This window comes from Lissotriton helveticus, chromosome 9 (genome assembly GCF_964261635.1).
Source record: "Lissotriton helveticus chromosome 9, aLisHel1.1, whole genome shotgun sequence".
Lineage (NCBI taxonomy): Eukaryota > Metazoa > Chordata > Amphibia > Caudata > Salamandridae > Lissotriton > Lissotriton helveticus.
Genome location: NC_136070.1, coordinates 364010136 through 364024752, shown reverse-complemented (window position 1 = coordinate 364024752; position 14617 = coordinate 364010136). Strand labels below are relative to the sequence as shown.

The window sequence follows — 14617 nt, the reverse complement described above, 5'->3', positions numbered from 1 at the left end:
GCGGGCATAAAACCAACAAGGATGAAAAAGTGGAAATTGCACGCACAATAACAAATTGGACTGCGGAGTCTAGCAGCCCACTAAACACTGCTCTAAATAGCCCCCAAAGCACGCAGATTCTGATCGAAAGGACAATAATAGAAAGCTCCCCAGTAAAGGACATCTCGCCAAGTGGGCTAAGACCAAACAAGGTATTAAACGCCTCTATGATTTCCATACCGCAAGAACAATCGGACTGGTGCAACTCACCAACTGGATCACCGCAGCAAAAAGCCCTGGGCAAACAGGATGGAGTGGGAACGATATCGCAGCCAACAAGCACACCGCCATCAATGCTTATGGGCGCACGAGACGCCCTCCAAACGGCTCCCAAAGAGCAGAGCATCATAGACGGCTTCAACACACCTAACACACCCAAAAGCCAGAAAAAAGGGAATCACTACGCCACAGCCAACGACATGACCTTTCTAGCAACACTGGAGTGGCAAGATTTAGTGGCAGCTTACAATTTAAAACCCACTAACACTTCAAGTACCAGTAGACCAGCGAACAAGAGTAAAACCTCGCACATCACGTTCTGGGCAAATCTATTCAATACAATACAACTTTCTGCAACAGCTCTTCAATACCAATCAGAGAAACTGGACATGCAGCTAACAGTACTACAAACACTAGCCGAGTTCACCGCCGGGATCGAACGGAAACTAGGTGATCTAAATGGCCTTATAAAAAGGGGACAGGAAGCAGCAGAACTTTCAGCAAAAAGAGAATGTGACTGTTCCCCAATAATAAACAAATTATCTACGCTACCAGCAATGCTAGAAAACCTCTTGGACGACCTGAAACCAAAGATGGCATCTGCTCCAACAGGACCACATACAGAGGGACATGAGAACAATGACCAGCAACCAAATGGCAAACTGCGAAAACCAGAGAACAAGCCGCCCCAACATGAGAAGATCTGTCCTTCACAAGCAAAACGATCACCAACAAACCCTCCGGCAATCTTTCTACCTTCTGAAACTGACAGCACAGTAGAGCCCACAAATTCACGAGCTCGTCGAAAACAAAAAAGGAAAGGTAGGAACAGGAAAACGACAGTCAACATCCAAGAACAGGAAAGGCAACCAAGGGAGCTTGATCATCAAGAAGAACAAGAAGAGACCGTACCCCAGTACAAGGCGACAAAACAGCCCACCTTTGACGGCAACAGACTGTCCTCTGGAACAAATGGGTCCCCTGCTAGGACCTCTGGAACGTCTAATAAACCACATACAACAGAAGCATCAGTAAAAATCACTGAATACCCTGTGCATAAGGAGGAGATAAACACACATAACACCCAACCGTGGATAAGCCCTAAGCAAAAAACCGATGAACTTAACACATTCAGGGGTCACTTCCCCACACCACAAAACAATAGCTTGCTGGTGACCGAGCAGGATCACAACAGTTAAAATAGAACACAACTGTGACCAACTTTCCAACAGGATAAACGACCCCGCACAAACCGCAGCCAAAGAACCATGTGCTACTCAATCCAACAAGACAGATATACTACTATTTCACCCAGAGTATAAATCCAGAGGCAGAATGGACGTCCTAAACAGAGGGAACATAATAAAATTGATCAACTCACTTGAAGGCCTGGAGGGCATTTCCTCAACCGACCTACTCGAACTTGAATTTCAACCGGCTCTGGCACAGAATAAATCAGAAACAACTAAGACAACATGGTCATCGAATGACCTGGTCGATCGCATATTAAGAAAACTGAACAGATTTGCAGGAATAAAACTAGAACCAGGGAGAAGACCATTCTACCCAACACCATTTTTAATCGAAAGCGCAACAGAACAACGTCCCAAAGCTACATCAATATTGAGAGGAGCACTCAGTCAGACACCGGACCACCTAGGGAGGCCTCTACACATGAAAGCGGGACTAACAAAATCACCAACCTTGAACTCAGGTATAATACTACGTACAATAACAAACAAAGGTGAGCAGTGACAAGAGTGCCTAGCAAAGCCCCGGGAACTCGGAAACATGACCACCCTTACAATATGCATCTGGAACATCAACGGACTGACTGACAAATTGGAAGATGAGGAAACATTAAAATATCGAAGGTCATTTGATATAATATTATTGCAAGAAACCTGGGAAACAGACGAGATAGCCCTGGAAGGATATACGACGCAAACTGTCCCAGCAACCAGGTCCTCATCGTTTGGACACAGCTCAGGAGGATTGACCATCCTTGCCTCAGTACTCACAATAGGAACAATGAAGGAAATCAAAACTAAAACCATAGCCCCAAACATGATACAGGCGGCAGACATTACAATCAACCCAATGAAGCACGACCACCACCTCGTAATAATTAACTCTTATATACACCCGAAACACAAGCAGAGGGGCGCAAGAGAGCTGGTTAAGGAAACAGCAAGAATCTTGGATGAGGGGGACGCCGACGACCTAATCTTGGCAGGAGATTTTAACCTCTTTCTATTTGGAAGCACAGAGGACGAGGAATTCGCACAAGAACTCAATAGAGCCTGGGGAATCCCACCGCAAGCACAAGTGCAGGCGATCAAACAAAGTGCTCAAAGCAATTATTAAAAGATTTAGAGCAACTAAACCTGAGGGCACTGAACGGCCGGTTTAAAGAAGATACCCCTCCAGCATCGACCTATCATACTTCCACAACCTCCACTTACCTAGACTACACATTTGTAACCCTCTCTTTCTTCGACAGCATCAGATCATTCCAACTAGGCGCCAGTGATCAAAGCGACCATCTGCCGCAAGAAATCGTTTTAAAAACCCCTAGTGAGAACCCCAACTAACCCAGTGCAACTATAGGCAATGAGTACACAACAGACTTCAAACGCATCAGACTTAAACAAAATAACATTGAAGTTCTTTTCACCGACGTGCAGGTGATACTACAGCAAGGCCACATGGCTGCAAACGAAATAGAGGCCTGGGAAGGGTTCACTAAGGCCCTCGGGATAAAATACGCAACCAAATCAAGGACACCAAAAGGCAAACCCCGATGAACACACTAAGAAAGACATCCGCACCGGAGATAAAAAGCCTTAAAAAAAGGGACATAAAGCACCCCCTTAAACAACTACGAATAAAGCCTATAAAAGAACCTATACAACACACCCTACATGGTCTAAAAGTAAGATTAAAAAAAGCAATTTGGGAAAACAAAAGGCAAGCGAACGACGAACTATGGGCAAAAATAAAGCACGGTTCCAAACTAAAGAACAGCGCCAACTTTTGGAAAACAATTCATAGCTTGCAACACCCAGGGCACCAAGGGATAAGCTCATACATAGTAGAGCCATCCTGGGCAGACTACCTGCATAATCATTTTAACAAACCAAACGAAGATACATCCACAGCCTCGTCAGCAAATAAGAGACCACAGCAAAGAGGACAGAGCAGAAATAAAGGTAGAAAAAGGGCTCAGTAACGTAGCAGAAGGCAAAAAATCACTAGTCAACGAAAAGATGGCAAGGGGAGAAAAGGATAACAGCACCCCAACACCCAACACTGATTATGACATCAACATATCCGGGACCCGGCTAAAAACTCAAATAAAAAAGGGGAAAACGGAGGGAGCCCCGGGTCCTAATGGGATTCCACCGTCAATATTTAAGCACGATATCGAGTTCTGGAGCAACACACTAGTTCCACTTTTTACAAGCATACTGGAACTAGAAGCATGCCCGGAATCCTGGAAAGGCTCCATTATAAGTCCAATTTACAAGCAAGGAGACAGGAGCAACCCAGGCAACTATCGGCTGATAGCCCTTTTGGACATAGAGGCAAAGTTCTATGCCGGCATAATACTAGAAGAACTGACACAGTGGGCAGAGACAGAGCACATAATCCCACCAACCCTGTAGAGGGCAGGGAACAACCACCAACATCATGGCTCTATCGTTACTAACAGACGCGGCAAAACTAGGAAAAAACCCACTGTTCCTATGCTTCATTGACTATAGTTCAGCGTTTGACCATGTGGACCGGGGCAAACTATGGCAAAAACTTAAAAAATGGGGGATTCCAGAACTGCTCTTGAAACAACTTATCCTACTCCACACCAATACCTGGGTCAGGATCAAGCTGGGCTAAGGGACACACCTCTCAAGGCCAATCAACACCTATAATGGCCTAAAACAAGGGTGCGTCCTAGCCCCCACCTTATTCAACCTTTACCTGGCAGACCTCCCAGAGAAATTGGATAAAACCAACTCGCACGCTCCCCGGTTGGGGGACATCACGCTGACCAATCTCCTTTATGCCGACGTCCTTGTTCTAATAAGCCACACTCCAACAGGCCTTCAACATCTCATAAACACCACCAGCTCATTTTCACATCGTAACGGCCTAACCATAGACTTGAAAAAAACAAGAACCATGGCAGTGAACAACAATAAGACCAGGAAGAACAGCTGGTTCTTGGATGGCCACAAACTGGACCAAGTGACGTGCTACAAGTACCTGGGTGTTCTGGTGGACAGTAGAGGGTAATTCAAACCCCAACTAGAGACACTTTACCAAAAAGGAACCATGAGTTATCTCACAATGAAACCCCTTAAGAAGATTCTGCCAGACCACATGCTCGATCCCTTCCTAAAAGTACTGAGAGCTCGTCTCCAACCAACATTAACATATGGGAGCGAATCAACCCTAGGAAAGGATGCACAGACACTAGACAAAGTGATCGGCAAAACCTACAGGTCACTCTTTCAGCTTCCTAATTATGTCTCACCAGCACAAATTCGTCTCTAATTTGAGATACAAAAGCAAACGGTGGAAAGAAGGGGCAGCTTTATAAAATGTTGGCACAAGATCAGAAACGGAGAGCCGGGCACCCTAAACAACCACCTCTGGACTGAACTGCAAAGACGTGAACGATCACATGCTAGAGAGTACTTGATGCAATCACTAGAAAGCCTAGAACTGACCGGCCTCTGGAACAGCTCAGTAGATCATAAAAGCTTTAAAAAGCAAGTAACAAAAACAACGAAAATAGTATCGCTACTTGAAGACAAAGAAACCCTGGCGAAAAGAGCCCATGGATGGATAGTCTTAAACGACTATAAAACCCTCAAACCACAAGCATACTTAGACCACGGCTTCAAGCAAAAGACAAAGGAGAAATTCTTAAAATTCCGACTAGGCGTACTACCGATCCTCCCTCATCTGGCGCCATGGGAAAGGAACCATAAAGATCAAACCTGCCGTCTCTGCGGGGCAGGACCTGAAGACCTAACCCACATAATATGTATTTGTGCCAGCTTAATGGACATAAGGAGAACACTACTACGTGTAAAATGGAACCAGGAGGGGGTCAGGTCGTGCCGACAGGCAGTTAAACTGTGCTTCAACCCAAGCGAGATCCAACTAAACTGCAGAACCACAAAATTTCTTGATGCAGTGGCAAAGAGAATCAAGGAGGCACAAAAAGAAATACCTGCCCAATAGCCGGAAACATGTCCTAGGGCATTTTTCGAACTTACGGCCCGAATGCAGAAGAAGTTGAACCACTGAATCATTTTAACTTTTGATACTTATACTTTTATTTCCGTCAGCAACCACTTTTTCTTTTAACAATGTATTTTAAATTGTGAGTTTTAATTAACTGTGCAATAAATTTACCTAGTATTACACTATGTCCTTCTACCTATATTAACCGAAATCCCTTATGGGGAGAAAACACTGCCCGAGATATCCAGGGCTCTCACGTCTGACACACATCTGCTAGAACCCAGACATAGCAACACAGCCAATGTGGCCGAAATCTCCTTACGTGACAAAAACCTATTCAGCTGCCCAGACAAGAAAAGATTGAGAACCAAATTAACTTCTCAAAAGGCGGAATAACGCGATTCCGGAGGATTGGAAAGGCGAATGCCCCTTAGAAGCCTACAGACAAACGGTTGTTCCCCACAAAAGTCCCATCAACTGGTGCATGGCCCGCAGAGATTGCAGAATGGAATGCATTTATAGAGCAGTAAGCCAAACCATCCTCTGCAAGACCTGCCAGAAAATTAAGGATCGGGACTACGTCCGCACCCATGGGATCAACGTGCCATCACATACACCGACGGTGCCACCTGTTCCAGGAAGATCGGTACCTCGTGGTCGTACTGTCGGCTCACTCTCTGGAGAGTAATGACACAGCGTGTCCTGGAAGGCCTGGGAGCGACCAACGTTGCCTGAAACCTACAAGGCCATAAGCCGCAGAGTCCCCTCCATCACCAGATGATGGGGAACGAGATACGGATTCAGTAGAATTTGAGGTTAGTGGGAGACTTGGTTTGGAGAATCCCAGGAAAGTTCCAGAAGAACTGGAAACCATACTGGAGATTGCCAAACCGGGATTATCAACACCACCTCCTCCTGCTGGCTGTGCACCTGGGCAGAGACCTGTGTGATCATAGAGAATGGAGGGAATGCATAACCTCGTTTACATCTCCAATCCAGGAGGACTGTATCCTTCGCGTCCTCTTGTGGATCTGGGCTCCTACTGAAAAACCTCAGTAACTGATTATCCAGATGTGAAGCAAAGAGGTTGACCGAGATGGGGCCCGACGACCCGACAACTGAAAGAGAACCTGTGGGTCTAATTTCCATAGACTGGAGTCCATGAGGAGCCAGGAGTTCCAGTCCGCCTCCTGGTTTGCTTGACCCTTAAGATACTTGACTGTGACTTATACGTGCCTCTCCATGCAAAAGTTCCAGAAATCTTTGGACAGTTTAGTCACGGTGCGTGATCTTGTGCCGCCCAGGTGGTTGATTTACATGGTTGAGGAACTGTTGTCCATCTTGAGAAGAACTGATGATGGCACCCTGTCCTTCGTCCATGACTAAACGGCAAACGACCCTGCCAGGAGCTCCAAGTATTTGATGTGCAAGTACTGCTCTTGTGTGGACCAACCTCTCTAACTCCATGCATTGGGATTGAGCGAAAATTCCCCACACCTGGTGCCCCAGAAAGAACGGCTGGTGTCGGACCTGATCATGATGTCTGGGGCGGAACTGAAGACGGCTTTCCTTTTCCAAGCCTCCATGTGGGTTAGCCACCAAACCATCTCTTCCTTGGCTTCTGCCTAAGCGGCACAGTCCCTTCTTGAGATGGTAGGCTTTGAGGCTATGCATCGCCTGCTAATGTAAAGGACCAGAAAAGATGGCCTGAATTGAGGACAAGAGGATGCTCACTAGGCAAGCTAGCTGGCTTAGGAAGGTATGGGATTTGGCCAAGGTTTGACGTAGTTCGTGCCTGATCTTTGCCATTTTCCGGGATGGGACAGAAGACGGAATTGATTGTGAATCCCAGAAAGGTCGCACATTGAACCGGGGTCAGAAGGGACTTCTCGTTTATCCGGATTCCCAACCCCTGCAACAGGTTCACTGCGCTCTGCAACTGTATAGTCAGCCTCTTGGACATTGAGCCAGGAAGAGCATGTCGCCAGATACACTAACATCCTAATGCCCTGCTCTCTTAGGAATTCCACAGCTGGCCTGAGGACCTTCGTGAAACACCACTGAGCCGAGGATAGCCTGAAAGGGAGAGTGGTGAACTCAAAAACCTGACTACCCCACCGGAATTGCAGGAAACAATGGTGAGGGGGGAAAGATCAGGACCCTGAGAGAGTGGTCTTTCAGGCCCAACCAAACCATCCAGTTGAGCGGTCTCAACACGTCCCTGAGGAGGTGCATACCTTTCATTTTGAATTGGCGGTATGCAAACCTCTCATTCAAGTCCTTTTGGTTGATCACTGGCCTCGGACTTCCGTCTGCCTTGTCGACCCAGAAAATGTTGCTGGCGAACCCCCTGGGGTGTTCCTCTGAACAACAAATCGCCCCATTCTTGTCTAGGGCGAACATCTCCTCGTCTATCAATTATGCATCTTGTTGGGAAAATGAAATGGGGTGGGGTGGACCCTTTGTCGTAGGCAACCATAGAGCAACACTTGGAAGCCCTGTACCGTCTGCAGTACCCAAGCATCGCTAGAGATAGAATCCCAATCTGGGAGGAAAGACGCTGGGCAGAGTAGATGGCAGAACACTCACCTTTTCCAGAACCGTTAGATTGACCTTTATAGCCTCCATTGCCCTGGAACTTATGTCCTTTTGTTGGATAGAACGTGTTGGAGCGTGCGCTGTTTTGGTATTGGCCACGCCTGGGTCCTTGTCAGGGTTGGAATAGGAGTACTGGCCGGTCAAGCTGCCACTGCCACGACCATCCCCTTCGAAAACCTGAATGGTATACACTCTTCTAATGTTGGACTGGGCCTTGTCAAGGGATGTGAATTTTGCCACAAACTTGCTAAGGGTCTCCAAACAACCCCACTTGGGCCACAGCTCCAGCCACCGAAGAGGCGAGGTCTCGCAGCCTTTGGTCTAACTTTATAAGAAGGGATCAACACTGCTCTGTTGAGAGCGCCCAGTTTGCATTCTGTAAGAATACAATGGCACGCTGCGCCCACCCTGACAACACCTCTGGCAAAATCAATGATCCCAAGGCCTTAGCCTCCTCGACTGTATCAAGGACCTTAGTCATAGGCCCAACCGTGTCCAGAAGCTCGTCCTGGCACGAGCGCCAGGAGCAATCAATCCCTTCTTAGGGTCCTTGACAAACTTTGCCAGAAATGTTGCCATTTTGGGATTGAGCTCTTGTGTAAGGCCCACCTTACTATCTAAAATGGGGCGAGAGCGGAGGCGGTTACAGGCGTCCTTCTCCATAGGCTTACGCAGACAACCTGCCACATACTTGGCCAACTTGTTCACGGGGATCCAGTCCGCAGACTGGATGGATGATGTCATCCGGGTCTAGCAAATCTGAAGCGCCATCCGGCTCAGGGGTGGGGAGCCACGGTCCAGAGGGGCCAGCATCATCATCCTTATCCCCGGGGAATCACCCGTGTCCTGGGGTGTTGGGCGTCGTGGGATCCCGGAAACCCTCTGGGGGACCCACCGTGTCCTGTTTCAGGGGAATTTGTGCCAATTTGCCTGCTTTATGTGTGCAAAATCACCCACATCCACCCAAGACTCCAACTTCCGCTACGGGGGGTGGACTATCTCTCCTGGGGCTTCTGGAGGGGCATCGGTGGACCTGGGGCGGGCTTAGCCCCTTTGGTACAATTTGCACCAGAAGGCACGCTGCACCAAAGGATTAATCACCTGGTTGACTGCTCTGTAGATGGAACCATCCATTGCCTGATAACATTCATCATCCCATTGGAGAAAGGACAGAGTCCTCCTCCTGGCATTGCTCTTGTTTTGACTGCTTGCTAGTTCAAATCAAATCAAAATATCTTTATTCGGATTCCATATGTGAAAACCATAAAAGTACATAAAAACACAATAAAATATTTAAAAAAGTCATTTTTCATTCGTTATAAAGGAATTGTTAAAACTGTTCTACGTCGTTATAAATTTGTGCGGTGCCTGATGCATAGTTTAAGATACTGTGCCACAGATTTTGTCATCAAAAAGTTTTCCAGAAATTGCAATGCTAAGTAGGCAGGGCGACATCTACGAATGTTCAGAACTTTTAGTAGCGGCAGTATCCACCTCCTGCGTAATTGCGTGTAAAATTTACAAAAGAATATAACATGAATAGTAGACTGTGGGGACGTGGAGTCACACGGACACGCTGCAATATTGTGAGTCCATACATTCTGGGTGGGAAATAAAACCAGAAAATGATATATGTTAAGCCTGAAACGGGTAAGGAGTAACTTTTCATATTGCGACAAATCATACTGTAAATAAGGTTGGATGGTTGGAACCAACTGTATCATTACGCATTGTTGTACTGAGGGTTTGCCTATTTCACACAACAATCGGAGTTCGGACAAGTGTGACAGACAAAGAGTTTTTAAGTCTTTTTTTGAGATGTCTGTTACGGATGGAGGATCTTCGAAGAAACTCGGACGGCCAATGTCAGTGAAAAAAGATTTTACATATACCAGCCACTTAATCTTTTTCATATGATCTAATTTCATGCAGTCCTCTATTATTGTTCTTGTGAGGTGGCATTCTTCCGTGGCCCATATTCTACGCCATAGCATGATTGGCTGAATCTTAATGATGTCCGATATATAGTGTACTCCGAGTTCGAGATGACAGCCGAAAGTGGTGGTGCTTTTAGGAACAGCTAATAAAAACTTCAGGAAGGAATTTTCGACTCTTTGGAGTGGCTCCACATTCGTTGTGCCCCATACTCCTGCTCCAAAGGTGGCTGTGCTGATGGATTTTGCATTATATATCTTGATCAATTCGTTAGGTGGTCTTTTTCCCAAACTAAGTGAAAATGCTTTTAGGGCGCCGACTGTTCTTATGAGGGCTAACTTTCTGGAATTGATTGCCTCTCTCCAGTTAAACGCCTCATCAATAGATATACCAAGGTAAGGATAGGTATTGGCTCTTTCAAGAGGTAGGTTATCCACGAAGATTTTTTTCTCTTTTTTCCCTCTATTGCCGACGTGCATAACATAAGTTTTCCTTATGTTTACTTTTAGGTCAAGACTAGCCATGAAGGTACAATAATTATTTAGGGCCCTCTGAAGCTGGACGGATGTTCTTGCCAAGATTACCGCGTCGTCGGCGTATAGTAACGCTGGAATCTGTCGACGTCCGGCTTCCGGCAGATCTTTAACGCCTTTTAGCAGTGCAGCCTCTAAGCCGTTCGTGTAGAGTGTAAATAGGAACGGGGCCAGCACGCACCCTTGCCTTACCCCTTTCTGAATTGGGAAGCTGTTGGTTAGTTGTCCTGCTATTTGCTAGTTATTGTACCGCTAGGGGGACAAACTTCATGGTGCACACGTGAAATAAACCTGGCAGACTCTCAGCACGTGCTGGGGAGCACAAAGAATGTCTTGCAGCGCGTGTATAGTTTTTATGCAGGGAGGGGCCCAGGCTGATATGGGGGGCTAGAGGCACACAATTTACGGCGGAGCCCTTGGGACACTGTTGTCCTTGAGTAACATGGGGCTAGGGCCAACAGAGACATTGTCCCAAATTCAACTCTTCTAGCTGCTAATACGGCCTCCTCAGGGCGTCGGGTGCCCTGGAGGGCGTAAACAGATGGGGGAAGTACAGACCCAGTGAGCTGTCACCAGGTAGCAAAGGGCAAGGCTAGGCTCTCCTCGGGCAGTGATTGTTTTGAAAGTTAGTCTGAGGAGAAATTCGTGCTGCCCAGTGAGGTGCCACAGCACCCTCAGGCAGTGGGAGGTCATCACCGCAAGCGTCCAGTTACTGAAAGAAATCTGGAAAAGCAATCCGATTACCTCAGAGAAGCGCACAGTCATACACCCTCAAATAAAGAAATAACACACATTGGGACGCAGGAGAAGAAAAGAAAATGACTTAACTTGCTGCTGAGCAGCAAAGAAAGAGGAGGAGTGAACAGGAGAAAGGACCACGTTGAGCCCAGGCTATAGACAGAGTGGAAAAACTTGTGGACCTGGACTTTTGTCTTTTTCTTGCTGCTCATGGGAAAAGTAGTTTGAGTTTAAAATGACTGCTGTTAAAATAAAAGTGTAGGAAGAAAGCATAATCCGAGTCTTCAGTCCTGACAGAATTAGAAAACCAGACGTTGAACCTTTATTTTTTGTGGTCTGGCTTAACAGTATAGCTCTGGACAGACAATTATGTGAGCATCACCAGAGAGGGGATTTGGCTCGGCCCACATGTTGGGAGGCAGGAGTGCATGTTTTGATTGGGCAGCAGTTATGTGCTTCCACAAAAAAGTCCTTGCCCTACACGCAGCTGTGATCATTTTGTTTATTTATTTTACTGGCTGAGCTTGAAGTTTAAGAGGCACACACATGACATTGCAATGCTGTAAAAGTATCTTGTAAAAAATGGTAATGGTTTGTCTCTGTGGCAGCAGCACATAGGGAAGAAGGACAGTAATTAACCTGCACGGATTTCTGGGTCTAGCTTCACAATGCAAATATACCAGTATAGGAGAGTAAGAAGTATTACAAGGGGTTCGCTCACCTAGGATGTAGTAAAGTAGATACAATTGAAAGAAGAGTAGATTTCACCATTCTTCAGTGCAGCCAGTTCTTGAATTATAACAATGATAGGCATTAGTGTTAATTTCATGATACCGGGTTAAAGTCAGAGCAGACACTAACTGCCTAGTGAACAAAGTGAATTAGTGGTCGGAGACCCTGAATTTCAGTATTTGTGCCTGCAAAATATATTTCTGATGTACCAAATCCTTTTCGTGATTAGCAAAACATTTTTAAAAACTCAAAACAGTGTTAGGAGCCCATACAGAATCGAAATTTGAAAGGGGCATGTTAATGATGTTCATTCCAACTTGTGGGTCTGTCTGAAGTTTATGACTGTAATTGTCATTGCAAACTATAGATCTCTATCGACTCCCATGTTGGTGTGATAACGTATTCAGAAACAGGAAGGGTGTTGCCTTTGGACCACTTCTTCTTTCGGATTAGGTGTGGCACCTTCAGGGGGAGTGGACAGCAGTGGTCCAAGGGATTATCTGTTCTTACTGAAGTTTTCCTAAACTGAAATCTATTTTTCATTTTGAAGCAGCCCGGGGTACTTTAAGGAACTAGGTTTGATTTAAATAAAAATAAAAAGGAAAAAAAAAACTCTTGGCTGATATAGGTCAGTCATTCTTATAGGGACCGCAGAATTTTACTGTGTTTTTATTACATGGCATACTTATGCTGTTATGTTGCAGGTTATCAAACTATTATCGCGGTCCTCTTAGAGATTTGGAATATAGATGAGGGAAATGTTTGAAAAAAAATTGACATGACTTAAACCAAAATTATCTTTATATTGAAGAAATGTGTAATATATTTTACCGCTATAACGTCTCATTCTTTTCTTCTACAAAGGTCAGCAACTGTAATCTTTATCGTCTTGGTAAGAAAAAAGGGTTACCAAGTCGAATGGTTGTGTCCATATTTGATCCACCCGTCAACTGGCTTCCTCCTGGCTATGTAGTAAATCAGGACAAGAGCAACAACGACACATGGGAGAAAGATGAAATGGTAAGTGTTATTGCATCATGTTAAGAAACTTGTTTTCCACTTATCCGATAACAGCCGTGTGAGCTTTGCATTAATCTGGAAAAATCAAAAGAATTAAAATGAAATCTGGGACCCGTAGTGGTACAGCAATCTTTAGCTCAGTATCTTTCACAAATATTCTGTAGACCTCTACATGAAAGCATTTTAACTTAATTCCACTTCATTAGCTTCCTTTCTAATTAAAGATAAACATTTCCCTAGTTTTTCTAGTTACAGTGTGAACAATTGAAGACTTGGGACAGCTATAAAAGGGTCTAGACTTAGAGTGATGGTAAAATAAAAACTAAGACATTGAAATGAAACAGTTCTCTCCGATGAGTAGAAATTGTGCATTCATGAAGCTATTTGTCACATAAAAGTAGGGAATTCTCACCTTTTTATGATCTTGAGACCTGTTGGAATCGGAGGTGTACTGATTTCTTAGCATCTTTACTAAAAAAAAATATTTCCTCCTATGCTTCTGTTGTACATCATGTTTCACAATTTATATATAAAATGCAATAAAACATAAATTGGTATATTTTCCTCTGTAGTGACATGTATTGATGCTGATTTTGCTTCTACGAAATTTCCAATATTGTAACCAATGTGTATATTATTTGCTGACCGGTAATACATCACTTGTTAGACAAGCCAGGCTCAAATGGTTGCAGGGTCCTTAAAGACTATTATGATGGCCTTGTGAACCAGCCATTAGGGGAATTAATAGTAAAACCTCAATCAATATCACAGCATGAAAACAACATTAAGACACTTAATTTGTAGTCCAGACATTCCTGCTAGAACATCTGCCATCTGCAGGTTTAACAACATTTTTTGAAAATCAGTTCCATCTGATTGGCCAAGGCTTTCTGTTAAAGTAGGTTGTGTTCTGTTTCACATCGCACAGTTCGGGCGAGAGAAACTAAGGACTGCCAGTAAAATAAAAATCACTTTGGTGAGCAACTTAAACCCATTCCAAGTCTTCCTAACGGAGACTGGTTAAATGCACGTTGTGATTCTAAAAATATACGTTAATAGTCTAGACTACTGGTTAAATGTATTCACTGTTAAATGTATTGTTTGACATAATTCTGAATTTATCTTTTTACTCCAAAGATACTACTCCTGCAATCCATTCCTGACTTGAATAATATGTTCCATGCCCACCTTGACAAACGCTTAAGAATCCAACCTGTTGTCTAGTAGATTACGAAGACAACCCTTTATTTGTCGCACCTCAAGAAGCTAAAACTCATCATCTCTTTTTTGGTTTTTTTACTCTAAAGGTATCGAACAACACTACATCATGGTATTTTTAATACAGAGATTAAATACAGGCTGATAACACCAACATTTCATAAAGATTATCATTCGATAAAACTAGAAATAAATAAATCAAGCATGGGTACTGTAGGAAGCTGGCTCTGTATATACTACACCAAAGTGAGGTATAGTGTGCACAGAGTCCAGTAGAAAGCCAAAGGTAGGCAGAAGTAAAGGTGGATAGCACCTTACTCTCTGTTTGT

At 44.7% G+C, this 14617-nt stretch overlaps 1 protein-coding gene across 2 annotated transcripts in view; it reads left to right on the top strand.

Annotated features, from left to right (window-relative positions):
• The window catches only part of DICER1 (dicer 1, ribonuclease III), a 561110-nt gene that overhangs the window by 428638 nt on the left and 117855 nt on the right, over positions 1 to 14617 (top strand). For both annotated transcript variants that reach the window (XM_078660108.1, XM_078660109.1), the window contains exon 23: positions 12915 to 13070. In XM_078660108.1, the coding sequence (XP_078516234.1) occupies positions 12915 to 13070 (156 nt within the window). The remainder of the gene's footprint in view (positions 1 to 12914; positions 13071 to 14617) is intronic.